General features: G+C 44.6%; 3 protein-coding genes across 4 annotated transcripts in view; 2 read left to right on the forward strand and 1 right to left on the reverse strand.

The window, feature by feature from the left end:
* The window catches only part of KLHDC1 (kelch domain containing 1), a 28,654-nt gene extending 13,000 nt beyond the window's left edge, over positions 1 to 15,654 (forward strand). The window contains exons 8-13 of the mRNA XM_048949195.1: positions 3,704 to 3,762; positions 8,744 to 8,856; positions 9,628 to 9,700; positions 13,303 to 13,387; positions 13,905 to 13,957; positions 14,756 to 15,654. Of these exons, the coding sequence (XP_048805152.1) occupies positions 3,704 to 3,762; positions 8,744 to 8,856; positions 9,628 to 9,700; positions 13,303 to 13,387; positions 13,905 to 13,957; positions 14,756 to 14,930 (558 nt within the window). The 3' untranslated portion in view covers positions 14,931 to 15,654. The remainder of the gene's footprint in view (positions 1 to 3,703; positions 3,763 to 8,743; positions 8,857 to 9,627; positions 9,701 to 13,302; positions 13,388 to 13,904; positions 13,958 to 14,755) is intronic.
* VCPKMT (valosin containing protein lysine methyltransferase) overlaps positions 1 to 27,903 on the reverse strand; it is a 92,876-nt gene that overhangs the window by 22,267 nt on the left and 42,706 nt on the right. The window lies entirely within an intron of this gene.
* KLHDC2 (kelch domain containing 2) lies at positions 15,813 to 27,527 on the forward strand. Of its 2 annotated transcripts, none has more exons than XM_048949193.1 (14): positions 15,813 to 15,947; positions 17,029 to 17,190; positions 18,122 to 18,201; positions 19,189 to 19,306; positions 20,305 to 20,420; positions 21,678 to 21,759; positions 21,856 to 21,939; positions 22,817 to 22,897; positions 22,974 to 23,032; positions 23,359 to 23,468; positions 24,219 to 24,291; positions 25,254 to 25,341; positions 26,243 to 26,295; positions 26,543 to 27,527. In XM_048949193.1, exons 2-14 carry the CDS (start codon positions 17,035 to 17,037, stop codon positions 26,664 to 26,666), a joined length of 1,224 nt encoding a protein of 407 aa, XP_048805150.1. In that variant the 5' UTR covers positions 15,813 to 15,947; positions 17,029 to 17,034; the 3' UTR covers positions 26,667 to 27,527. The 2 variants fall into 2 exon arrangements, with proteins under 2 accessions (XP_048805150.1, XP_048805151.1); XM_048949194.1 differs by lacking the exon at positions 15,813 to 15,947 and adding an exon at positions 16,015 to 16,038.

Consider the following 27,903-nt stretch of genomic DNA (forward strand, 5'->3'; position numbering starts at 1 on the left):
ACATGATTTACAAATATCTAAGGAAATAAATGGGTAGTGGGAGAGACTGAAAAAGTATCTGGTCTTAAGCAAATACCGTGTGTCACAGTTAGCTGCAGTAGGCTGTGAGGTCTATAAATGAATTCTTGCTAACCACAGCTGAACTGAATCCTGCCTCTCATTTAGCAAGTCTACAGACATGAGAGGGAGAGAAACTAAATGTAAAGAACAAAATCTGCAGCTCAGGACCTTCTGATCTACCATTCATTTCTGTGTACTTCTGTGGCCTACAAAGCTCTGCTCCCTCTGGCTTTCTCTCAGTCTCTCTGTAGTGCAGAGGTACTTTGCAGAACAGGATTGCATCGTGTGCTGTGTCCAAGCTAAGCCAGGGTTGCTGCACTGTGCCTGTTGCAATTGAACTGCTCTGTGACTCCAGCTAAGACTTCCACACAGCCTGTGCTACCCACAAGTTATTAGTAAACTGGAGCTCACCTGTGATTTCTCCACTGAGCTGTTGTGTAATTAGATATGCCCTAAGAGGACGTGCCCTCTGGCTCCAGTTAATTCTGTCTGTTTCACTGCAGGATTCAGAAATACAAGAAAGCTCCAGCCTGAAAGGGTTTTTCTCTCCCTCAAGTAGCACCTGCTTTCTTAATAACCACTTGCTAAATTTCACTGAAGCCACTTGGGGAGGACATGAGAGACGAGTGAAATTTTGGAAAGCTGTATTTAATTTTGTATGAGAGTAGTAAGTGTAATTTCCACCTTAGAGATACCTTATTATCAATTCACTTTCTATTCTAGAAATAAATGAAGGAAGCTTACAGAGTTTAGGAAACATTCAGTGAGGCGTGAGGAGTTAATGTAAGACACGAAGCAGGGAAGGAAAGCTAAAGACATCAGTAAAGAACTGCGCTTCCTGAGAAGAGTAACCTCCCCCCAGAGGGTGAAGTCTTGCTTTTGTCCATAAATTAAGGAGCAAATATGGGGTTGCTCTGCTCCTCCTTCTCCTTCTAGTTCACCATAATACAAATCTTCCCAGGGAAAAGGCTCTACAAGGAACCAGAAAGGGCCAGGAAGGCTTGAAGTCATGAGGCTTCTCCTATTCATCCTTCTGGGAGGAAAGGGCACCTTTTTCCAAAGTTGGAGCTAGAGCTGGTAAAAGAAGATGATGATCAAAATCAATTGTACCAGGAATCATTTGAAAACAGGCTCAGAAGTATTATGTGGACTCTGTTCCTCCAGGTAAGACCCTGAAAATCAGGAATGGGAGAAAGTGGGAAGGAAGGAAAGTTAGTCCAAAAGATGGTGAAGTCTCATGTTTAAGCAGAAAGTTTTTGTATAAAGATTGATGAAGTAGTAATGCAGTCTTTTCAGCAGCTCTTCACGCATCTGATGCCTAATGTATGCATGCTTATATTTCTTTTTAACCTTTTTGTCACTGAAGATAAGAAGATACATTGAACTGCAGTATTTCTTTTACAAAGATTTGAGTTGTAATAGCTGTTTGATTGTAAATCTGAGCCTGGAGAGCTATACTGAGTTTACTGTAACAGCAGTGATCAATAAATATGTCACCCTTAGTGCCTTTCATCACACTAGAAAGCTAGTCCTGAGACAAAGCAGATCTTGGTTAATGTTTACTGGGCTGCATCTAAATGAATATGCCATAGATATGTAAGATATCTGAGTCCTTGTGGCTCATAGGGAAATGCAAACCCTCTTACGATGCTTAATGCTTTTGAGCCTGTTAAGAACCAATGTAGGATTATGAGCTGAGTGATTAAATATAGTAGCTGGGAGTTATAAATACAGGAGCAACTGTAGGAAAACTTGGCGTGCTTGCCTATGTGATACCTGACTGTGAGCTTTATAGTTTCCCTAATGAGGGTTGAGTAGATAGACATTTTAATTTATTAAAGCTATGTTAAAGGGCTGAATCTCAGACAGAAATGTCCAACTGATGCTGTGTTTTGAATTCAGAATGAAGTTGATGTAATTACTCATTTGTCAATCTGTTGAAACATTAGCATGTAAAGTTATTATACATTGATTTCCTAGGGACCGAGGAACTGAAAACTGCTCCATCTTCTGCCTTTTTAAAGAGAGGAAAGTCAGCTAAGAGGTCTTGAACAGCATCTTCATGAAAGCTTAATTTGCAATATAACAGCACCTTTCTTTCTTCCCCTCCTTTAATCCATGTCCTCTGTATTGAACTGTTATTCCAAGACGATTAAATATTTGCAATTCTGGAGGCCACAATGTTGTTTTTTTCCCCACCCTATCCTCAAGTGTCTAACTGTGTACAAGTACAGCAGAAGAATCTCAGTAATTGCATTTTGCTTTCTACGTGTGTGATGTGTTCCTCGTTTCCTTCAGAGCCACCTGAAGGAGCAGGAAGCTGAATAGACTTGTCGTGGAAGACAGATCATCTCACTAGCTGTTAGTTGGACCAGATTCTATTGTTATACTCACCTTCTTGTGGGGGTAAAGTTTCTCAGGCAACGCACAAAAGCACTTGTATTCTGTTTTTCTTAAGTCTGTTGGCTTATCTGAAGACAAAGCACTAGTTAACATCATCTTCCCCTGGACAGAAACAGGCTAGCACATAAGAGATCAGAGGAGGCCACAGCTATCTTGAAAACCTTGCTGTTCCCTGACAAATGCTGAGAGACCTTCCATAGCTTTGATGGACTGCTCTGGAAGTCTCTCAAACTCGCTAACTGGCTGAGTTCTCAGCGATAAAACTACTATTCTGACTTAAATGACAAGTCTAGTTTCTGCCTCAAAGGATCTACAAGCTGGAGAAAGGCTTATTCTAATAGATCTATGGACTGCCTTAGGAGAAAGAAATTGTAAGGTAAGGCAAGCTATATTTCCCTACTTCTCAGATACTGTTTAGTACTACCAAGGGGAATCACAAATGTCAGTCAGGTGTACTGCAAGGCACTGAAAATACTGCTACAATCTCAAGCAAAGAAATTTTCTCACATTCTCTTCCCAGTCCCCCTCCTTTTATGTTTTCAAGGCAATTACTTCATTCTAAAACACAGGCATATATGCAAGCGCATTGATTTCCCATTCTTCTTACTGATGCATTTTATTATTGCCATGGCAAATGCTAAAGGATCATGGAACCTTATTGACAGCAGTAACTTTGTGAAAGGGCTTGCCATCCAGACAAGAAAAACAAACACAGATGTTTTTAACTTCCTGTGGGATGTCATGCACTGAGTATGTTACAAGAAATAAGTGAGCAGGCAGCCAGGAAGATGCGTAGTTACAACCAGAACGCAAATAAAAAATGAGAAGCTATGTATAGAGTGTTGTACCTTCTGCTATTGCCTACTGCAAGTTCTGTGGATGAAAATTAAACACATCTCCAGGAGTATCACATAGCTCTTCATTAAAGATTGTTTAAGAATAGAAGTGACTCCGTAGTGCCGCTGCTTTATTACCAGGTGTACTCCTGACAGTTTACTTTCAGAGAGTTGCCTGGTGGTTTTTTTTGGTTGTTATTGTTTGTTTGTTTTTTAGAAGAAATGCTTTCCATCTGCCTCACAGCGCAGAGTTGTTTTAAGGCACACGGGTACAGGTTTCTTTCTGTCCTAGGATGGTATCACTGAAATACTTTGCTCATTGTTCACTTAATACAACTTAACTGGGACATTTTCTTTCTTTCTTCTTTTTTTTTTTTTTATTTTTATTTTTTAATTTATTTTAGCAAACGAGGATGAATGATTTGCACTGCCTGAATTTAGACACTTGGACCTGGTCTGGAAGGTAAGCTTTTCTCTCTGATGTTTAAAGTTGAATGTAGCAAATTGAAACACACAGTTAAATAGTTCCAGTGTTGATTTTGTAGCTTAGCCAAGAGGAGAATGGGAGTTTGGGGACAATTACAACAGCTGTTACATTGTGATCTCAATTTAATTTAATTTGATAGGGGTTACTACACTTGTTCTGTTCCGCACCAAATCATTGTTAATGCTATTTCAAGCACAGCACGCAGTGATTTAACATCCTAATGTCCATGAAGGGTTCATTTATACATATGGAATTTTAGTTCTGATGTCCTGAATACTGTGTTTTCCTATACTTTTCCTATATATTTTGCTCTCTGCAGTCCAGGTTGAGGAAAGGTGATTTTCTTATTTTTTCCATTTCAAGCATCTAAAACTTTTTTTTTTTAATTAGGTAAAATAGCTGACCTAAATATTTCAGTTTTAAACAATGTGAAGTATTAGCATGCATTTTTAAATGCTATCCTACACTTTCAATACTACATGCATAGAGTCAGTGAATGTATTGTTAGCTTATAGACAAACCAGGAGACCAACAGGTGATAACCACTCTTCTGCTCCTACCTGCAAGGAAACCTAATGATAATCCCAGAAATGACCAGAAAGTGCAGCTTTACAATTCTATGCACATTCTGACGCTGCTCCAGAGCTTTATGTGCTTCATGCACCTATGATGGACATCTGTGACTTGCTGATCCAATCTCTGCCCTCTGAAACAAGAGCTAAAGCAGGGTGTCCTCCCTCAATTCCTTCTTAGTGCTGGCGGGCAGCAGGACAAGGAAGTCCCACAGTGACCTAGCAGACCTAGCAGGGTAGCTAATCAAAAAAGCACCTCTTTGGAGACTTCTTACATCAGCACTTAAGATTAACTGAAGGTTTAATTGACCATTTTCTTTGTTGTTTTAAAACAAAGAATATTTTGCTTAGATGACACCACTGTTATTCTTAGAGAGTGAACTTTCCCTCCAGGTGGATTGATTATGCCAGTTACTGGATGTCATTGCTTCCTTGTTTTTGATTGTTGCACAAGCAGTTACTGTTTGACTGACTTTATTATTGCTTTAATAAAGGAAAGCTGTGACATTTGAGTGACAGGTCAGTAAGAGGAACATCAAGCCTTGAAGGAAAGGTGTCATAGTTGCAGTTCTAAGACCAAGCTGGCCATATTAAAGTTCCTATCCATGTTATTGGCATGTGAAAGCTAATTTCCAGGTTTTCAAAATTTTTCTGTTCCTGGCCTCAGTACAGCAGATGATTTTACATACAAGTACATGTACATAGTCTGAGACTGAGGATAGACATACTAAATGTAACCATTCCTTTAAACTTGGTCCAGTATCCAATTATGTCTATATTGTGATCCAGAGTAGCTCAGAGGACTGACCTGTGACTTAGTATAGCCTGATAATTTGGGACACTGCTGCAAAAAAGCTTTGCAGGGTGTTTGCACCATGCGTATTTATTCAGACCTAGCAGGGTAGCTAATCAAAAGCTGTTCTTACAGGCAGCCTCTGCTCTCCCTTTGGTGTCCGATCTTACAGGAGCCTGAAAAGTAATTCAGACCATCACTAATGGAAGGATTCAGATCAGGCACAGTCATCTGCAAATCAGGAAAAAAGGGCACTTGCCTAATACAAGACAGTGTTCTCTTCAAATAATTATAGCTACAAATATATTATCTATTATGGTATGATCTCATATCACCAGTCTACCTGTCAGCATGCACAGTAGCTCTAAAATAGATTTAATCTCCTAATTATAAGAGGAGCAAAAATTCAGCGTGTCTTTCAGGAACTATCAAAACAGTATTCACATTTTAACTCTGTTCCACAGGCTGTCTTTGCTCAGCTTACTTGGGAAATGATTTTTGGGTAAATACATCCATTATAGAGTCACTGTCAGTAGCTATACTAGAAATTGGGCATTGTAGGGAACATCTCCAGGCTAAAGAACGTAGTCCCAGAAGTTCCACCATTCTGCACAGTGTAGAATTAGATAGACTAGATAAACAGAGTGGCATTTTTTCTCTTCTGTATTTTAACCAATGAAGTTACATATTAAGAGTGAGAAATAAACCAAATCACCCCATATCCTTTGAGCACCAGCAGCTGTGAATAGTTCTAATTGTTTCCAGCTAAAAACTGTCTCAGAAGATGAGTGAGGAAGTTCCTTCAGACTTTCTTGCCATCAGTGTGAATATTTTCTGCTCCAGGTGTTTCTTGCAATTACCCTTTCCTTTTTTATGCTATCACTTCATATTCCTCTGCTCTAATGACAAATGAAAAACGGAGCAAGCTGCAACCTTTCTGATCTTGATAAGAGAGTTACCTCAGACACTGCAGCAGCAGAGAGGTTGCTTTTTGACTGCCCACATGAATTATCACCAAATGAGGGTCAAACTTTTAATACAGGTTAAAAAGTTTGGCTATCTGAACGCTGCAGATGTTTGGATTTCTACTGTGAAGTCCACATCTCCTGTTGAGGTGTTGGTTTGAACAGTCCAACATCCACATTCACTTGTTTGGAATTTTTCAGAGAAAATAATGAACATACTGGTGATTTTATTGAAGGCCTTGTGGCCTGTCGTGAACTGACACGCTGTCATGACTCATCATACACTTCTTTCACCAGCCTGCTTTACCAACCAGTCGTACCAGGTTTTCTTTCTTATTTAACTCATAACAGGTTTCTTAAGGAATTGCATCATATGAATTTACTAATCCAGGAATATATTCCAGCATGGGATTGCAGTAATAGTCGTTGTCTTTTACCACGGTATTCATTGTTAAGCTTCTTTAAAAATACTCTTGCATTACTCAGGTACAGCTTTGACTTGCCACTGTTACCTGCCAGCACAAGTAAGGCTCAGAGCTAAGGACTGGTCTTTCCTGGAGTTAACTGTATACAGAAAAGATTAAAGAAATGCCCCCATGTTGCCACCACCTCTTGGTTCTGTCCTCAAACCTTCCTCCCCAAATCTTAACTGCTATGCAGAAGAAAAAAATGCTAAATATGAGTAACTGGGAGGGTCTTTTTACAGACTGTTGTTGAAATAAAGGCCTTTAAATGAATGTCTTTAAGTTAGAAATAGTGATTTTCAGAGGTAAAACATTTCTTCTTGAAGAGTAATGTAGTTTATACTGTCTCTTACCACTGGCACTCTTACCAGGATGCCACATTAATACGTCCAGTGTTGAAACTGTCAGGTAGAGGTGGAGCAGGGAAAGACCCTACTGCTACTCAGAACTTACTTCATCTCTGAGCTCCACCAACCTGCTACTCAAAATGTCCAATAGTATGATATTTCTATTACCACAGTATATTTTTTGTAGCAGTAGCAAGGAAGATTCAAACACTATCACTCAGTATCAATCAGTATCTGGTACATACTTTCCTAAACATCAAAGCTTTTGTATCTCAGCAGAGGCTGCCTCTTTTGCAGATCTGAGAAGTATCTCATAGGAGAGTTATGTGAAGCAGGCAGTTAAATAAGCGTTGTCAACTTGGCTCCAACTTCAGTGCCAAATTTAGTAGGAACGGTTTTGCAATCGCTGTTTAATTAGCTGTGATTCTTCAGTCTTTGCTTCCAGATGGAGAGCTGCTCAACAGTCAGCAGTAGTGAGATTCCTCTAACTGCAGGTGCCTGCATTACTCACCCTGGGCTTCCTCTGTGCTCAGTTAGAGAAACAGGCACTTCTTTGGCATGAGACAACTGCTGCCAACGTAGACATCTGAAAAGTGTCACAAGTTCTGCTCTTCAAGAAACTGTTTCTCTTGATGGATTGTAAAGGAAATACAGATTATTGTCTCTTTTTGCTGTATCGCAGTATCGATAGAGCACACATCTGGCTAAACTAGATTAACCCCTCTTTAGCAAAGTAGGAAAAAAAGAAAGGTAACTGGTTCTTGGAAACAAAATCTGGGTGGTTTGTTGCAAAGTCCCCTCTTTTGGTCTATGGACAGTCCAGCAAGAGTCTGACCCTGCCACAGAGCTGACTGGTGTCTGTAGCTGTTCTTTTTGTTATCTTTCCAAAATCAGGACATAGTATGTGGTAGCCTAGACTGTGTGTGTCTACATTTAGGTACATTTACAAGAGAAGTTCCCTTTTGCTAGACTGAGATACAAGGTGGTCTGATGCCCTCTGGAGGTCTGTATCTTTCTCTGCTGACTTTTGGAATCCACCTGATGCAACTGTACACCACAGTGCCCAGACTAAGGCGATGTGAATTCAGGCCACCCACTACAGGAGATCCCAAATGTTCAGCTTCTTTATCCAGATTCTCATCTCAAGCATTATGTAACAGCAGCTAAAATGAAATACCTCAATAAGATCTGGAAGAACATTATTTTTGTCATGTGACCTGAATTTTAGAATAATAAACTGCTTCTGTTTCATACTTGCAAATTTTACTCTTTAGTCACTTTTTTTCCCCTCAAAGTTTGAGCAGCCCACCATTATGTGAAAAGGCACAGTGCTGGGAGAGATACTGTACCCTTGGGCTAAGACATAAAGCCACCATCCTTGCAGCGTTTAAAGTTATCTTCTTAGGAAATGAAAGGTAGTAATTCTGTAGTTTAATTCCATTCCAGTTTTAAATTCCTACGTGTGCTGTGCAGGTCATTTGAATATACTGTTCTTCCCTTGCTGTCCTGAGTGCTTTCAGTTGTTTGTTAATTAGTGGCTTCAGTAGTATTAAGAAAACAAACAAAATAGCAATCTCTGCTTTTCTCCTCTCCTCTGATATTTATGTCACTGTTGAGAGGACAGTCAAAGCACCTGCTTTAGATTTGAACACTGCTCTTCTTGAGGGTAAACTCAGATTGCTGAATTGCAGATTTTTTCACTGGGAAAATATCCAAGCCTGCCTTTAAGACAGACTGAATTAACAATTAAATTTCCCATCAGGTTCATGTTCAACATTCTTTAAAAAATTGCTTTTTGTTTCTTTGTTTCATCAAGAATTAGTATCAGTGGGGAGAAACCAAAGGATCGATCATGGCACACCCTGACTCCAATAGGAGATGACAGACTCTTTCTTTTTGGAGGACTGAGTTCTGATAATGTTCCTTTAAGTAAGTAATTTAAAGGTTATAATTTGACTGTATACTTCAGTGCTAACTAAATACACTGTGATGTTTGTTGTCTTTCTTAAACTAGAGTTGAGTTTTTTCAGAGTTCTTCTGGCACTTTAAGTATTTATCTTGCCATGTTGCTTCTTAAAGAAATGTAGGTGCATGTTGTGCAGCACAGTGATAAGATATGGTGATAAATCTTTCACTGAGCTGCCTGTGATCTAAAAAAACCAAATGTTTCACACACTCAGGTATGAGCAGGGGGTAACTGTTGATCTGAACATGAATTGCAGTAAGAAGATGCATGACATCAATGTGTTATTTGTACATTTTTGGATGAATCACAGCTACAAAATGTGAAATAGGAAGTAAGGTGGTCTCCATATTCTGTGTTCCCTTTCTAGAAAGAGCAGCTTTTGTAGAAAAGGCAATCTTCTCATGACAGGATATGAAAATAGCTTTGAGTGTCACAGATATGTTCCATTGGGAGGGGATGCTTTCCTAAAGGATGTTGACCTGCTTTCATAGGAACGTCAGCCTGCTTTTTCAATGTATCAAAAAGAAAAGAAAAAAAGCAGTTTAATTTCAGATTTCAATGCAGCATGCTTTTGGTAAGTGAACGGCTAGGTTAAACTACAGAGATTGAAATGGTGCTAGTTAATGTAGTAATGATGTTTTTGTTATCTTAATGCACCATCCTGCTGGAACACAGAGCTTTGTGTATAAGTGAAGGGAAGGAAATAAACTGCTGACATATGTTCTTATTTACAGGTGATGGCTGGATTCACAGCATTACAACAAATGGATGGAAACAACTTACTCATCTGCCTAAGAGCAGGCCTAGGTACACAATAACAGTTGCTGAAATTTACACATTTCAAGTTAAGGAATTCTGAATTACTCAACAGTGTTTTTAAACTATGTTATATAAGAATATTTTAGAAATATTTTACAAAAATGGATGCAGTGTGATTGAAGGATTGCACTACTTCGTTATGCTCCTTCACAGCAGATAAGGCTTTACTTTGTGGTTGTTACAGCTGAATTATAATGCTTATTTGCATTCAAATATTTTAATGCAAATTCACCTTTTTATACAAGAAAATTTATATTGTTTAACTTCGAGGAATTTTATAACCAAGGAGAATTACACACCCTGGTTAATGATGGCACATCTTGAGAAACAAGGGGAAGACAACAATTAAAATGCTGACGGACCTTTTGGGCTCCAAAAGAATTACAAACAGCTCTTGTTGGTTTGGTTTGGTTTGTTTTTCTCTGAGCCGAAGCAACTAATCATGATCACAGGTGTGCAGAGCTGACTTTAATACTAAACAACAGCTGGATTTAAGCAGCACAATCAAGGCTTGTAAAGTTGGTTTTTTAGTTTTAAGAACTGATAATCAAAATAAACCCTACGTCTAGGATGTATGTGGCTGTGCTGTCCCAGATTCTGTTCCCCTTTCCTCTCAAGTTCATGACTACAGAAAAAGATCACTTCTGACTACTTTATCCTATCCTAGGTTACTTTAAAATATAGCCCACCAAGTTTTCTGTTTTCTTATATTTAAAACTATTTCAAGCCTAAATAAATTCATACCTTAGCTTCATAGAATATTTTCTGTCTTTTTACAGTCAGTGAACTGGTATGTGAAAACTGCTGATTGCTTTAAATAACTAAGCACATCATTAGCTGTCAAGGTTAATTAGTCTTCCTGTTTGATTCTTTACACGGATGGGCTTCTAGAAGTTACCTGCTGAAGTGCACTGCCTCCCCTTGTGGGTTTTAGTTTTTGGTGCATCATAGAAAGGGACTGGAAAGGAGCAGGATGTGCTCGTCCTACCAGCAGCAGGCTGGGAACCTGCAGCTCAGCCTTTTCTCTGCAGTTAAGCTGTAAAAACATTGGTTGCTGGCACTCTTGAGCCCCAGGGGGCTTACAGGCAGCTCAATGGCAGATCCCTTACTGGGCTGCAAAGCTTCCCTGTCACTTGACTGTGCTGACAGGGAGGCTGCTGAGCAATCCACCTGCCTTGCTGCTGTGGAAGCACCAAAAAAGGGCAGCTGAGACTGGTACTGCTTGCTTTGCTGTGCATGCAGCCCTGAGAGAATGGAGCCATGGGGTTCATCTCATGAGTGTCTGAAAGTTCCCTCCAGTTCAAATGTGTCTTGCTATTCTCTGCTGCCTTCAGATTTTGGTGTACAGTTTTGGCAGGCTGAGGACAGTTGCCCTTCACTGATAAGGAAGTAAATGACAGTCCAGCACCACCTTCTTAAAGGAAGATATTGCAGTAACATTTTTCAAGTCTTGGAAACACATAAAAGAAGCCACAGCAAAAACCTGTCTATATATTGAATTAGTCTGAATGAGTTGCTCACATGCCTTTAACAATAGGACTTAAAATGTTCTGGCATTATACTTAAATGTGCACTTAGGTTAGATATTTCTCTCTACTGCACTACTGCATGTGTCAGTATATTTTCCTGGTGCTTCTGCAAAATTGTTTCTCATTAAATTCTTTAAAGAACAGTTCCTTTAGTTTCATTTAACCTCCTTTTTCCAGTAAATTGTCTCCTTTTTCTTTATTGGTAGAAAAGAATATATTTTTTTCTGTCCATAAATTGTGCTTTAGAAAACGTTTTGCATGCCAAATTAATTAACAAATTATATGTTTAATTTAGAAATTCCTAGTGTTTGCATTGCCATGTAATTCTGTTACTGTAGATAGAAGAGCTATGTAAAAGGTTACATGAATTCAGCTCCTGTGTAATTTAAATAACATGCTTTATTAGAATGTTTAGGTGCTAAGTTAGAGCAGCTGTGAGAGGACATAAACTCTGTCAGTCTGTAGAGAAATGCATCAGGTTGCAAGATAGGATGGCAACAAGGTGAAGGCAGGAAAGGCTTCAAGTGTTCTTCGGTGATGAAGTCCAGGCCAGAGTTTCCCTAAGGCAGATAAGGCAGAGACAGATCTATGCACAGGTATGAGGAAGAGAAAAGGTGGGACGCAGTTCAGCCTGAGGAGAGCGGTGAATAATTGAAGTGAATGGAGTAAGAAAGTGCGAATGCTTCCTTTTGCACAAGAGCTGTAGCTGCATGTGTTGTTTTGGTTAAGTTCACGTAAGGGGCCAGAGCTCTGCGGCCATAATCATCCTGTTACTTCAGTGGTGATACACCAGTAGAAAACTGACACGTTTTTGTCTGCTAGCAATAAAAAGTAAACCTGGCAAGGTGTAGCTACTGAAGTAGCAGAGTCGTCGTCAAGGCAAGATTATTTAAGCCAACTTTTTTGTTTTGTTTTTGCTGCTGTTTTTTTTATACTACCTGCTTTTATGCGTACAGTACAAATTACTTGTGGACATGGCATAAGTAATTGATGCACAGAAAATGACCCCCGTGAGATTTGGGGTAAGCACAAAAGTGATATGAGATAATCTGTGCTACCAAGCTCTCATCCTAGTGCTCAGGGATAAGAGTCAGTACTAAAATCCCCACGACTTTGAAACAAATACAATTATCTCATGGATTAAAGAAACAGGATAAAGGCTGTTTTGATAAAAGCTTGCTTTCTAAAATTTCTCCACTGCAACTTTCTGTTGCACCACTGATAATTTGCACACTGATTTGCACATAAGACAAAGTAACTACAATACAGCCAAGTCAAGTAGTGACAAAAGTGTACTGGTCTGCATGAAATGTAATCATTCACCAAAATTCTCATGGAAAGGATAGTCACATTGCTCTCTCCTTTTGTATTGTTCAGTAATGGAATAATTACATAATATTCTAAGGGACTGGGTTAGTTTTTGAAAACCTTTTAAATAATGTCTTTGTCTTGGTTTTCTAAAAGGTGGGGGTTATGTTGCACTACTCTACATGTACATCTGCCTCTCTTTGCCATGTATGTTTGGAATCAGTTGGTCAGTAATATTTGACAAAGCAGAAACCTCAGAGGTACTTCCCAGGGTATTACTCTGTGCAAATAAATGCTCAGACAGAAAAGAAGGACTCGTACTGGGCTTCACTCCCGTGGAGCTGAGGGCTCACTAGCAAACAAAGTCTTCCTTAAGACACAAACAGTGAAGAACCAGCTTTATTGTTTCTCCACCTCACAGTGCAAGTTGTAAAATTAATTATTTCAAACCTTGCAATTCTTCTTGCTAAGTGGTGTGAGAAGAATGAGACTTCAAGGCTCTCTGTGCACAAGAAGTGCAATCCCAGGACTGAGCAAAGGTGACCTTTCCATTTTAATTTAAAGGAATGCAGACCCCCTAATGGAAGAGTTGTGAAAAGAAACTTGAATATGAGGAATGTAGGAAAGTGTGTGAGGTAGTTAATATGTGGATGTATTGCATAAAAATATGTAACTTTTGGAATTGTTTTACTGATAACACACATCTGCTCATTGTTATTTGGTCACTGAACCTATTCACAATGTTATTTCTAGACTGTGGCATACAGCCTGCCTTGGAAAAGAAGGAGAGGTGATGGTGTTTGGTGGAAGCAAAGATGACTTGCACTTCATGGACACGGTCAGTAAACTGAACAACAAAATCCCAGCACTATAGTTAATATAAGTGAAATAAAATGAAGTTAATACAGTTGCTGATATAGAATCATAGAATTGCTCAGGTTGGAAAAGACCTTAAAGATCATTGAGTCCAACCACAACCTAACCATCCAACCCTAACAACCCTCTGCTAAATCATGGCCCTGAGCACCACATCCAAACAGTCTTCAAACACATGGAGACTCAACCACTCCCTTCCAGTCCTTAACAACCCCTTCAGTAAAGAAGTTTTTCCTGATACAAGGATATGAGAGGATGATGTGACCTTAGGTGTTCCTGAAAGCTAGTTTAGAAAGGGTTTTTCTTGCTTTTGTTAGGCTCATAAAGAAGTCTACTATTCAGATTCCTTCTAAATAATTATTTGTCTGCAATTTAAAACTTTGGATGTAGCAATAGGTGTTATATTGATGTACAAAATAGCAGTATTTCTGAGAAAAGCTGTTTGTCATTTACATGCTTGTTTTCTTTCTCTCAATCAGGGTCACTGCAGTGACTTGCTGATATTTCAGACACAACCTTACTCACTTCTCAGGTGAGCTGAGGCTGTTTACATCGCTCTGGTGCTGTTTGTACACAAAGGTTTTAATGTAATCCTGTGTAGGCAGGTAAACTGTAAAATGACTCAGCAAACCTTTGAAACATGCAGTGTATAATAATCCATAGCAGTTTAAACACCAGTTGGTGTCTAATCCTCTGTCTCCTGCACGTGTGTGCACAACACGTGTACTGAACATTGCACGAAGCTTTTACTCAGCACCACTTTGGGTTACAGATAACTTACCTAAATCAGAGAATCACAGCATGGCCTGGGTTGCAAAGGAGCACAGTGCTCATCCAGCTCCAACCCCCTGCTGTGTGCAGGTCGCCAACCAGCAGCCCAGGCTGCCCAGAGCCACATCCAGCCTGGCCTTGAATGCCTGCAGGGATGGGGCATCCACAGCCTCCTTGGGCAACCTGTGCCAGTGCCTCACCACCCTCTGGCTGAAAAACTTCCTCCTCATATCCAACCCAAACCTCCCCTGTCTCACTTTAAAACCATTCCCCTTGTCCCATCACCACCCACCCTCACACACAGCCGTTCCCCTCCTGTTTATCTGCTCCCTTCAAGCACTGGAAGGCCACCATGAGGTCTCCCTGGAGCTTCTCCAAGCTAAATAAGCCCAGTTCCCTCAACCTTTCCTCATAGGAGAGGTGCTCCAGCCCTCTGATCATCTTAGTGGCCCTGTTCTGGACATATCTTTGTTGTGCTGGGAACTCTAAGGACCTTTTTTTTAATTAAAAAAAAAATGTTCCTTTTTTTGTTCCTTTTTTTTCCCTACCTCTTCTTCAGGTTGTGCCTTGACTGCATTGGTAAAAACGCAGCCCTACTGAACAATCAAATCCCTTGTTTGCCATCCAAACTTCTGCAGCAGGTGCTGAAGAAAATAACCTTCTGGGCTGCAATGAACCACCGGCAAGAGAAGAAAGCAGAGACGGAGCGGCAGTGCCAGCTGAGCAGCACATGAGCAGTGGGCACACAGCTGCTGAACGCTTCGGTTTCTTCACAGCGTACGGCCAAGTCTTTTGTTAGTGAACTTTCCTAATGCTACAGAACAACAGTATGTTCAGCTGAGTTTCTAAGTGAAGTTTGAGAATGAGGAAATCCTTTTCATGGAAAACGTTTTGTTTTCTGCGCCGTAGGAAATTGGGAAAATTTAATTTGTATGTATTGTTAACTTCTACTGTTGTGGTCTTAACGAGACAGCCCATACAACTTGTTCCTCTGGAAGGTGATGTGCCACCAAATGCATTCAGTTGACCAAAATGTGGCTTAAGCCACAGAGCTTACCGCAGCCTTATGGCACCAGCCTTCTGAAAAGCGAGTGGAGCACTGCCCTTGGGAGAGTCACACCTGGCATAGCACCACCGAATCCCACCGTTAGATCAACCAAACTGGTATCTGGCACCTGGCTGAAAGGCAGGGCTGAACACTGCACCGGGGGGTGGAAGCACAGCCTGAAGGGAGCCGCACCGAGAGGGGAGGGAGCGTTACAGCGCCTGTCAGCACCGAGTGCTTTGGGAAATAGGCTGTACGTTGTATTGGAACGTGTAAAGTTTCTATTTAATTGTTGAAAAAACGTTTATTTATTGGTTAAAGAAGAGCAGATGTAGTACTCGCTATTTTTCTGTTTCAGATACCTAGTTAACAGGAGCGCAGTCATTAAAGTTTTATAGAGAGTTGGAGAACGATCCGTTTGGATGCTTTGTGACGTGTTACACTGTGAAACCCACGATCTGAAACCGACAGCTTTCCCCAACACCCCCAACCTCTTGCGCACGGCGCAGCGCCTCTGCGCCGCCCCGTCTGCGGCCCCTCCCCCGCCGGGCGGAGCTGCGCCTGCGCAGTACGGCCGGAAGTGCGGCCCTCGGTTGTTGGTGCTGCGCAGTACAATCGGAAGTGCGGCCCTGCTGTTGTTGGTGCTGCGCAGTGCGACCGGAAGTGCGGCCCCGGCGTTTGTTAGTGCTGCGCGGGGCCCGCTGAGGTGAGCGGGGGGTGCGGCTGGGCTGGGAGCGGTGCTGTGCGAGCGTTGTGCCTCGGCCCCGCGCTGAGGGGAGGCGGCGGGGTCCCCTGAGGCAAGGGCTGGAGTGCCGTGCGGGGCTCGGGGCCGCTCGGTGCGGGGGGAGTGTGGCCGAAGGCCGCAGGCGTTGTGTGGCGTGTCTTCTACGGCGCGCAAATAGTGCTGGTCGTGGGCAGGGCTCGGTGCGGGTCTGGTGGGCCTGAGGCAGAGGGGTGGGCAGGGGTCTCTGAAGCGTAACTAACGCGGCAGAATTGCGTGCTGGGGGTGTTGCGGTGCCGGTCACTGAGGCGGTTCATGCTGAAGTCGCAGTTAGCCCGCTCGCGTTCCGTGCCCCCCTGAAGACCTTTCCCTGTCCGCACCGAGCCCTGCTTTGCCCCCGGCCGCCTCAGCCCTCGCTCCGCCCGAAGGCTCCGGCAGCTGGCGGCCTGAGGCTGGCACCTCCCAGCTGGTGCTGCCCTGGGGCTCCTCCTGGGCCCCGTCGGTAGGTTTGGGCCTTCTGTCCGCGGTGTAATGCAGAGAGGGGCTCTGCTTTGTTCTGCGATGTAGGTGAGGTCCTGCACTGAGCAGCATGGATGGTTTGGGGGGGAGGAGGCTTAGCTTTGGAGGCCCAAAACGGTGGCCCCACCACCTCCCTGGGCAGCCTGTCCAGCACCTGACTGCTCTTTCTGAGACATTGTTTTTCCTAACATCCAGCTGACCCTCCCTGACACGACTTGAGGCCATCACCTTTTATGCTGTCACTGTTGCCAGGGAGCAGAGGCTGACCCCCACCTCACCACCTCCTGTTCAGGAGTTGTAGAGAGTGATGAGGGCTCCTCTGAGCTCCTCTTCTCTGGGACAGCAGTCTCAGTTCTCTCAGCCACTCCCTGTAAGATATGCGCTCCTGAGCCCTCACAGCTCTGTTGCCCTTCTAAAACTTTCCTGAGTGATGTGAAAGCTTCTTCCTGAAGAACATCATTCTGAAAGCGTGTGGTTTATCGTTTTTTTTTCCCTCTGTTTACCCTGATGGTTTTCAAAACCGTTCCGTTATTGTGTGTCGCACCAGATCAAAATGGCTGATGATAATGAAGACCTGCAGGCAGATGAAGAGCTCCCGGCTCCAGCTGAGGACAGCTTTGAGCAGCTGGAGAACGACAGCCCTGCAGAGCGCAGCGGGCACGTGGCAGTGACTGATGGGCGCTGCATGTACGTCTGGGGAGGATACAAGGTACACTGTGCTCTGTGCTACCTGCCTGTCACCCTTAGTGCTTGTAATTATGTACTGTTTGTTTGGACGTGGCTCTGGAGGCATTCAAGGCCAGGCTGGATGTGGCTCTGGGCAGCCTGGGTTGCTGGTTGGCGACCTGCACACAGCAGGGGGTTGGAACTGGATGAGCACTGTGCTCCTTTGCAACCCAGGCCATGCTGTGATTATGATCCCTCCTCTAAAAAGCTAAAGCTCCAGTTATAAAGGTAGAACATACAATCTGCTATGGAATGCATTCCCTGCAAAGTGTTGCTTTTTTTACACCGTTATCAGCACAACTGTATGTTGCATGTTACCAATCACGAGTTGGTTATTTAACATGTTGAGGTGCATGCATGGCAAGTGGAGCCAAACCATTCTACAGTTTTGACAGGAATGAAAAGGAATCATTTTTCACTGGACAGCAGATTCAGTGGGTGAATTTTAGCTCAAGACAAAGCTTTGATGTATTGCCATCCCTGGAGGTGCCCAAGGCCGTGGATGGGCCCTGGGCAGCCTGAGCTGGGGGGAAGTCAGCCCACAACAGGGGTGGGGCTGGGAGCTGTGTGGTCCCTTTCAACACAACCGTGCTGTGGTTCTGTGATTATTCAGTTGGTGTCATGGGAGTGGGAATTACAGAGAGCACTTTGGCTCCTTTGTGCACCCAGGCTGCTCTGCCTGGCATGTGAACGTAGGGTTCAGCTTCCATGTGTCCCAGCCTGTGGCCCCGTGGGGAGTTTGGTCCCCAGCAGAAACAGTAGTAAGGTTCAAATGGCTGTGTGCAGGCAGGAGGTATAAGAGGGCAGCAGGCACTGCTCCTGTTGTTTTTGCAGGTTGGGTCTGTGAGGGCTTGTAAACATTCAGAGCTGCCTGTAATTCAAGCGTCCTTTTTCTTTTCTGATATGTTCTGCAGAATGCCCAAGTTAGGGGATTTTATGACTTCTATCTGCCTAGAGATGAAATATGGATCTACAACATGGAAACTGGAAGATGGTACAGTAAATAATTAACTTGATATCTTTTGCTTTATGGAAAAAAAACAAGTCTTAAATTGGTACAGTGACCACACTGAGGGTCTGTGGGCAGAAGGGGAACTCCCTGACTTTTTTGTTCCCACCTATCCTGCTGTTGCATACTGTGTACAATACTTCCAAAGTTATTATTTTGTGTTTTTTTTCATGTGATAAACAAATTTTCCCAGGAGTGAGTGGGGTGAAGTGGGAGAGAGAGCTCAGGGAGTCAGCACAGGCAAATGTCAGCATCAGCATGGGGTGTCCTGGGATGTCTGGGGTAGGATGCAACACCTGAGCACTGAGTGGGTGCCACGTGGTGGCGGAGGAAGCGTTGTGGGTACCTCCTGTGTTTTATTTCTTGTCGTTTTTGCTAAGTATTTAAGCTGCCAAAGAAGCTGCTGGGTCTGCTAGGGGCCATAACGTGGTGTGGAACTGCATGCCTGAAAGCACAGGAGGAGAAGGGAACACGCTGCTCTGATGCTGTAGCTGGCTGGGGCCACGTGCTGTGAAGCCCAGTCTCCTCTGTGCTTAGCAGGAAATGCAACTTCAGCACTTCTTGCTTGGCAGAGTGGTTTGGGAAGCCTTCAGTGCATTTATGGTGTTTACAGACATTAGAGAAAAACAGCAGCAAAATGAAACCCGCAGTTTGGACAGGTGCAGCCTTTTTGCCTGGGGTTCTTCTGGGATATGGAATGGGAACAGCACCCTGAACTCCTGCACTGGGCAGACAGGATTCCTCCCTCAGAAACCACGGGATAATTCAGCTGTCTTTTCCCCACCCCAGCTCCCCATAGTGCCTGGTGTTGTGAAATGTTCAAGCTTCGTGGGTCTGAAAAACTCAGAGCTGAGTGCTGCACAGCGACCTGTCAGAGTTACAGATGTGATGGTGGTGGTTCAGGTTTTCACTCCAGACAAAATCGTTCCTGTTTATTTTGGGTAACTATAATGTCTGATTCTGTGTTCGTAGGAAGAAGAGTAAGACAGAGGGAGATGTTCCACCCTCCATGTCTGGAAGTTGTGCTGTGTGTGTAGACAGGGTGGTGTATCTGTTTGGAGGACACCATGCACGTGGCAACACAAACAAGGTCAGTGATTTAGTAAACCCTTTCTCACAAATGAGTCCCTCATCGTTAGCTTTTGGTCCCGTTCTGTACAGAGCTGGACTTCTCAGTTACTTGAAATCTATCTGTAGCAGGAAATGGATCGACTTAGCAAATCACAGAAGCTTTTTCTTCTGAATTGCTGGACGGATCGGAAATCGGTTCAGAGCTTTAATGTTAGTAATGGGATCCTGAACGTGGATCCAGGCCCTGTGTGCTCCGTGGCTTCACCTACTGGCAAGCAGATAGCAGCCTTTGTGCCCTGTCAGCAGCTTCCTCAGGTGCAAACCAACTGAAGCCATGTGTTTTCGTGTTTGCCTGAGAGGTTCTGGCTAACAAAATGCTGTGCTCACCACGTGAATCTCTTTATTTTCCACTCAGGTGATCAGCTGGCACACTTTGATCCATTCGGTGTGTTAGTTCTCTGCTGCAGGTCAGATAATCTGTTTTCCAAACTTGAGGCTGGCCTCCAGCTCTGCACCATTGCTCCCTGGTGGCTTTCCAGCACAGAGGAGCGCTGTGACCTTTTACTTGTTTGGGAGGCACTTGCTCTGCAGTTCACCCTGTAAATTATATCACACCAGAGCTTCCAGGTTTGCTTCTTTGAAAGGTGGAAATTTCCAGAGGTTGCTGAATTAATCTCAGGAGGTGTTGTGCAAAAGCTTTAAAAACACTTTTTTGGAACTGTTAAGTTACAAGGCAGTTGTGATGTTGTGCACACCTTCATTTGCTTCTGAATGGTCCCATTTGTGCACGGTCCTGTTCCTTTTGTAACAGAATGTTTGGGGCCTGAGTCTGCAAAAGGATCTTTGGGTCCACAGTTCATTCCTCATGTTATCTGTGCTCTGTGCAGTGAGGGAGAGAGAGCTCACGTAGTGCTGCTGTACCAATGCGTGCCAATTACAGGTTGTTGGTGTAGCATCGCTCAGACTTGAGCTTTCAGCTAACTGTTTGGGTAAAAGAAATCTTTTTATTTTCTACAGTTCTACATGTTAAATTCCAGATCCACGGACAAAGTGCTGCAGTGGGTCAGAGTAGAGTGTCAGGGGGTCCCCCCTTCATCAAAGGACAAACTCGGCGTGTGGGTTTACAAAAACAAGTAAGGCTCCAGCAGCAAAGCACAGCAGTCCTTGTGTGTGTGTGTGTGTGTGTGTGTGTGTGTGTGTGTGTGTGTGTGCTTTTCATCACTCCCAGCCTTGCTGTTGTTGTGTCTTTCTGTTTGCACAAGAGCTGCAGCAGCAGGACTTCTTGCCTGCAGCACAAATGTGCTTTGGGAAGATGCTGGATTTGTCCCCCAGCCTTTTAAATCTGCTCTGTCCTTTAGCTGTTGCTAAATGAAGGACCTAATTCCCAGTCTGGGTGTGTGTAAGCCACAAAGTATCCACGTGAGTCACGGTGCAAACAGTGGGCTCCTTACAGGCAAATCTTCCACAGTGCTTCTTGGTCTGCTGTTGTAAAGAGTGGTTGCTTGTATCTGTGCCCTTCTTGGCAAGGACAGAGAAGCCTGTTCTGGGATTCCCATTACACACAAAATGCAATCTGTTGTTCTTATCTCAGGGAACAGCCTGTGTGTCTTTGATGCTTCACGAGCAGGAGAGCAGGAAGCCATTTTAATAACAAAACATATATTGCTTTTTCAGCAGTGCGTGTTCTTAATTCTGCCTGGTTTGTGCTGGTTGCATTTGTTGTGGGATTCGCTGCAGAGAAAGCAAAGCTTGCAGAGTGCCTGTGGTGTTCCTTTCCAGATTGCAGGCATGGAGAGACAGCTCACTGTGGATTTGCAGGACTCGAGCTGTGGCAGTTCTGTCAGCTTTATCAGTTGTTTTGTGTTTCTTCATTAAGACTTTCTGGCAAAAACACAGGGCTCCGTGCAGAACAGGCACTTGAGCTCTGCCTTTCAGCCCTCTCCTCTCTGGTGGCTTCTCTCTTCTCACCCACACACTCTCTATGTTCCATGGCTTCTCAAAGGACTGTTTGTGAATCTTTTGGGACTGGGGAAATTGAGCAGCACGCTTGGAAAGGGCAGAGGCAGGAGCCCATAGTTCTGTGTGGGAGCCCTGAGAGTGAAGGCTGGAGCACGGGGATCAGGCAGCTGGCCTGGCAGCTTTGCTTTTAGAACAGCAGCAAAGCTCAGCAGCCTGGGGCCTGGGAAACACCTCCAGAGAGGGATTTTGTGTGGGTGCTGAGGTCGGTTAGGCAAGAAACAGGGCCCCACACCTGGCAAACTTGCACTGTTGATGTTTTGGAAATAATGAAGTCAGAGGTGCTTCCCTGCCTTCAGTCTGAGCCCAACCTTTAACAGAGCTTTAGTTGGTAGTGAGAAATGTGATCACGTTTGTTGCATGTTTTGTTTCAGGCTAATCTTTTTTGGAGGCTATGGTTATTTTCCTGAAGGGAAACAACGAGGAACTTTTGAATTTGATGAGACCTCTTTTTGGGTAAGCAAACTTTTCTCACCTTGAAGTTATTTCTGTTGACACCCAATAGTTCATTAGTGCCTACTAAAACTTGCTTCTCTGTAAATATTTTTAAAGAATTCAGGGCTTCCTAGAGGGTGGAATGACCACGTGCATGTTCTGGACACTGAAACATTTACCTGGAGCCAGCCTATAACTACGGTAATCACTGTTCTTACAGCAGTTGAAGTTACAGCTCTTCAGAAAGTCGTGCTGTATCTCTTCTAGCAGCCTGTGAAATCACACATGACTCTGCCAGGCCTGCCTTCACTGCTTACATTTAAGTTAGAATAGGTTGCTGATGAAAGAAATCCTTCCTAACCCCTGGGCCTCCACCTGGTGCGACTTGAGGCCGATAACAAGTGCTGGTTTACATTGTTTCTGTGGCTTCTCCCTCCTCTCCAAAAGTAAGAAGCTCGCCTGTTCTGTGCTCTTTATCTCTTCATCTTTTTTCCCACTGAGTTGCTTTCTTTCATGCTTCAGTGGTGTTGTTCTTAAGGGGAGCTCAGGGAAACAAAGTTCATGGTTTCCTGTGTGTGTCCATGGCAGCTCCTTGTGTGTCACTTGACTGCTGGATCCTTGTCAAAACAAAAAGCTCTGCAACTGCAAAGTGGCCTCATTTAAAGTGTCCCAGCAGTATTTAGGGACAAATAGAGTGAGGCTGCCACAGGGTTTGAAGAAATGAAATGTGAGATAAGTAACTCCTTGCTCAAATTACCGAGGATCTGCTTTGTCTGAATTCCTATGGATCTTAGATACTTCACAGTAGCTCGACAAAAATCCTGCCTGGCATTCATTATATCATTACCTTGTTCACAGTGAAGCCTTTTGCCTCACACATTTCTGCCCACAGAACGACTTTTTGCTCCCTACTCCTTGGTGACCTTAAGTCTGACCATAGCTCAGCCTCTCATTTCCTTGGCTGGCTGCTTTGTGGGGCTGGGATGCCCCACATGTGGGGGTTTCCCTTGGAATGAGGTTTTCTTTTGTTAACACATCTGATAAACTTCCCTTCTTATTCCATGTTTTCTTTTCCCAGGGTAAAACTCCATCACCACGAGCAGCTCATGCATGTGCTACAGTGGGGAACAGAGGCTTTGTGTTTGGAGGCAGATACAGAGTAAGTCACAGCCCTGCTGAGAGCTGTGCTACCAAAACCCAAATGCAGCATCCAGCCACGCTCTGCTTTGTTGTAGGAGTCCCGAATGAACGACCTGTACTACCTGAATTTGGATACGTGGGAGTGGAATGAAATGTAGGTACTAAAACTCCAGTTCCTTAGTGTGGAAAGCAGTGTAAAGGTGTCATCTTTATTCACTTCTAATCAATCCAGTGAAGCTTAGTAAACTGCAGTAGGTGAGCAGACACAAGTAGGATGAGCTCCCTGGTTTTTGCCAGCAGTGTTTTTTCAAGACTTCATATGAGCAAAGCTCTTTTTGCTTTAGACACAGTAAAAACTTGCTGTTGGGTCATGACCTGCGTGCAGCACGAAGTCATGTGGGTCAAAGACCTGAAACATAATGAGCAGCACTGTTTAACTTCAGCCCATCAGTGATTAATGGTGCTCTTGTTGAAACACAGAATGGCACAAGGCGTCTGCCCGGTGGGCCGCTCCTGGCATTCTCTAACACCCATTTCCTCTGATCATCTCTTTCTCTTTGGAGGATTCACCACTGACAAGCAGCCATTAAGTAAGTCATTCCAAAAGGATTTTGTCTTTGTGTTCTTCAGTAAGAGCCTGAGCTACTGCCTAGTCACCCTGAAGTCTTTGTACATTCCCTCCACGTCCTGTGATGTCCTGTGATCCGGTTCCTTGTGGCCAGCAGCTGAGTTGACAGAGTAGGAGTCACTGAGTGTGTGCAGACATTGCTATTTACAGAGCTCAGGCTGCTCTAGAAACATCACATGCAAATTGCAGTTAGTAAGAGCTCTGCAGTTCTCTGTCTTTCCTCCTATTAAAGTGCTGTTTTCAGACAGGCAGCCCAAAGCTTCATAGAATCACAGCATGGCCTGGGTTGCACAGGAGCACAGTGCTCATCCAGCTCCAACCCCCTGCTGTGTGCAGGTCACCAACCAGCAGCCCAGGCTGCCCAGAGCCACATCCAGCCTGGCCTTGAATGCCTGCAGGGATGGGGCATCCACAGCCTCCTTGGGCAACCTGTGCCAGTGCCTCACCACCTCTGGCTGAAAAACTTCCTCCTCATATCCAACCCAAACCTCCCCTGTCTCAGTTTAAGACCATTCCCCTTGTCCTGTTACCATCCATCCTTGTAAACAGCCGTTCCCCCAAGCTGCAGAGGGTTTGTCCTGAAAAACTTGATTTATTTAAGAACAAAGATTATACAGCCTGCACTGTATTATACCATAGTACTGGTTTACTGCAACAACAGTGACAGAACTAAAAGCATCCTGTTTATATTTGGGGTTTTGCTTGTTTTCAGGTGATGCCTGGATTTATTGTATCAGCAAGAACGAGTGGGTACAGTTTGAGCATAACTACTCTGAAAAACCCAGGTATGGTGCACCCTTACTTGGAAACTTAGCAAAGAAAAAAGAATGAGGGGCCTGTTTGTGATGGCACTGAGGGAGGACACACACTGCTCACACTGCTTGTCTTTCTAACAGCACAATACCCTGTGTTAGCATTTCCTACCCCACAAACACCGACGTGCAGCATCTGTATGACAGTGCTGTGCCCAGGGTGGAAGCAGCCAGCATGTAGCTCAGTGCTTTGTGAAGCTGCAGGAAACAGGGATTTGGGGCTGGATGTGCAGGCTGAAGGGGCCCTGAGCTGTGTGTGCCAGCACAGGAGCTGGCTGGAGCCCGTGTGTCCCTGCTGTGCCACAAACACACACTGTTCTCAGCGTCTTCATTCAGAGCTGGCCCTGTGCCCCCCGGGGTGTTTTTGTATTCCATAAAGACCTCCTGAGTAAACTGGAGGTGATGACCAGCAATTTAAAAAGCACTGAAGCAGTGGTGATGCATGCATAGGGCATCATAAACACTGGTGTCATGTGAGCTGTGACCCATCGTGTCTGGGGAAGAGGTTTGGGTTGGACTTATGGCAGCAGTGGTTCCCTGCTGTGCCCGTGGGCCCTGCTGCTGGCAGTGAGGAGGGGGCTGTTTTTCAAAGCCACAAGAGAGGTACAGATCTGTTCCTTCAGCCTGTTGACTGGAGGGGCACGCAGTGCTCTCACAGGCTGTATTTTCATTGCAGCCATCCTGCAGGAGTTTGATGTGTGCCTGTATCTGCAGGCAGTTGAGCCCCGCAGCCCTGCTCTAACCAGAGCAGCCTGCCCAGTCCAGCATTGACCGGCCAGGAGTTCTATTCCTCAAACCACAGACTCCCATTGCATTGGTCAGTGCTGCAGGACAGCGTTGGGAAGGCAGACCTGCGTGTGTTAGCTTCAAGTTCAAACCCCAGACGTGGCTTTTTGGGTGGAGTGTTGTTGTTGAATGCTGCCTTCTGTTTGCAGGCTGTGGCACACTGCTTGTGCAAGCGAAGAAGGAGAGGTGATCGTCTTTGGGGGCTGTGCCAACAACTTGCTGGCCCATTCTAAAGCTGTAAGTTTATCCCAAGCTTTGCTTTCCTTCTTGCACAGCCCTGCCCTGCCTGCAGGAGCTGCAATTCCTTAGTGCTGCAGCAGGCATGAAGTGCTTCTCATCCTGTGTCTGCAGGACTGGCAGACACACAAACAAAGCTCTAAGGGGAAACGTGCTGCTTTTCTAGAGCAGGTCACTATAGAGTGTTCAAACAGACGTGGTTTGTTTCCCTCATGGTGGTGTTTCACTTGGAGCTCTCATCTGCTGGCTCCTGCTTTAGCTTTGCTCGGTGCTTCTCACCAGGTGAACTCAGTGGGCCCCTCCCAAAGCAGTTTCTTCACTGCAGTGCCCTGTTGAGGCCACGTGGCACAGAGTGGGTTTCTTTAGCCAGGACAGGGAGTATTATGGTCTATGAAGTCCCCACATGGCTGGAAAGTGACTGGGAACAGGCACAGCTGTGCATTTTAATGTCAGAACCAAGGGTGTCAGGTGGAACCAGCAAGTGGCAAATGAGAGTGGTGCAACACCTCATCCTTTAAAACAACAATAAAAAACAGTGACTGCTGAGCCTGCTGCAGTCCCTGGGCCCAGAGGATCTCACATGCAGATCCCTGGAGACCTGGAAGCTCCAGCAGCACCCGCAGGGGTTGTTGGGTTGCTGCTGTTCCGTTTGCTGAGCTGGGTGCTGGCCAGGCAGAGCAGGATGGGAGGCACTGATCCACCTGTAGTTCCCTTAGTGCTAACTGCAGGCACCACGGGGTTTGGGGAGCAGTTCTGGGTCTGGCTTATGTGAACTCCAGCCCCAGACCTGTGCTGTGTCTGCCTTCCTCACCCAGATCCCTCTGAACCTTGGCTGGTTTGGTTCTGCTGTCATGATAGGATCCACACAAACTGATTCTCTCTTTCTCCCTCCCACGTGCAGGCTCACAGTAATGAAATACTTGTGTTTTCTCTACAACCACGATCTCTTGTAAGGTAAGAAAGCAAGACTTCAACATTGAGCTGTGGTGCCCCCTTCTAAAGCAGCTGGTGCAGGCTTAGTGCCAATCTAAAATGCTTGAAAACATTTCTTCCTTTAAAGAGAGCTGAAACAACAGCAGCTGAGTATGGGCACAGAGTGAGATTCAGTGGTGGTGTGGCAGCAGACAGCTGTAAATGATCATTAGCTCACCTTGCAGGACTCCATTCATGCTAACAGCAGCTGTGTGCTCCTGTCCCCCAGGCTGTGCCTCGAAGCAGTCATTTGCTTTAAGGAGATGTTGGCCAGCTCCTGGAATTGCCTCCCCAAGCACTTGCTGCACAGCGTCAATCAACGGTTCGGAAGCAACAACACCTCTGGCTCCTGAGCTCCTGTGCTGACAGCTCTGAGCGGTGCATGGATGGTCAGTTCTAAGATGTAATAATTAATTGTACCACGTGTGGCAGACATGAAACCTGTATAGATGAAGTAGCTGTACTGTAGGTAGTTGCTTCCCGCCTTGAAGTTGCATGTGAATGGCCTAGAGAAAACCTATTTTTGTGTAAAGATGTTTGCAATAACTGTATTTAATGCAAGTGGAGGTGGATGCTGTGCTTCAGCCAAACCTAGTTGTGGGTTTGTCCACCGTGAAGTTACTTGTGAGGGCCAACCCTGAGCAAAATGAGGTGTGGATACGTGGAAATAAAGCTGTCTGAAGTCCCAGTTGCTGCTGTGGACATTGGTGGCTGTGCAGCAGATAGAGAGGCCCTGCAGACACGGGAAGGAGAAGCGCTGCTTTAGTCTGTGCTGAAGAGTGCTGTGATGGGTGAGTCCTGTTTTAGTCTGTGCTGTTAGGGAACTGCTTCTCATACTTTGCTACAGAGGTCAGAGAAACGGGATTTGGAAATTGTATGTGACCCAAATTGCTAAACTGTTGTAAACCTTCAGCTGTCAAAGCACCACGGCTCTCTGCTTGGTCTGGTCTATGAAACTCTTTTTATGTTGTGGAATTTCAATTGTGAACCTTAGGTAGCAGATATTCTGCCCTGAGCAGTGTAACTGAGTGTGCCTGAGCCTGCTGTCAGCTGTCAGGAACTGCAGAGCTCACCTGCAGCAGAACAGCCTGAGCCACAGAGCTCAGCCTGCTGGCACCTGGGGCACAGGGCAGGCTGTGCTGCTGTTGGGAATGGGGTACATCTTGTTTAGTGAAAAAAGTCAATAAACAACTGACTTGTAGGACATAACGATTCCTGCAGTGTGATGTTTGCACTCATTTCTTTTCCAAGCTTTAGCTGGGGCTTCTGGGAGAGCTCACAGGGCTGTGGAGAGAGTTTGAGACCTCCAGGCTGTGCTGATGAGCAGCTGCACGTGGACTCATTCTGCTCCTCTGTGTGTGCTGCTCTTGTGCACAGCAGTGAGAGTTACACAGCACAGGTTGCACTGCTGGGAGCTGGGGAAGTGCTGGAGCTGGAATTTTTGGCTCCTGGCCTGCCTCCATGCTGCGTGTTGGAGAAAATAACTGTCTTTTCTCAAGTCAAGCATATTATTCACTGAGACATCTCTACCACGAGCTCCGATCCCCTGCAGGGGAAAGAGGCAGGTTAGGTGGAAGCAGAACATCTCAG

The sequence above is a fragment of the Lagopus muta genome, chromosome 6 (genome assembly GCF_023343835.1).
Source record: "Lagopus muta isolate bLagMut1 chromosome 6, bLagMut1 primary, whole genome shotgun sequence".
NCBI classification, from domain to species: domain Eukaryota; kingdom Metazoa; phylum Chordata; class Aves; order Galliformes; family Phasianidae; genus Lagopus; species Lagopus muta.

Excerpts from the sequence above, each read along its gene's own strand:
- KLHDC2 (XM_048949193.1), top strand. The coding sequence starts at position 17,035 with ATGGCTGATGATAATGAAGACCTGCAGGCAGATGAAGAGCTCCCGGCT. Across the intron at positions 19,307-20,304 it reads CACGTGGCAACACAAACAAG|TTCTACATGTTAAATTCCAG; the intron begins GTCAGTGATTTA and ends TATTTTCTACAG. Across the intron at positions 23,469-24,218 it reads CACTGACAAGCAGCCATTAA|GTGATGCCTGGATTTATTGT; the intron begins GTAAGTCATTCC and ends GCTTGTTTTCAG.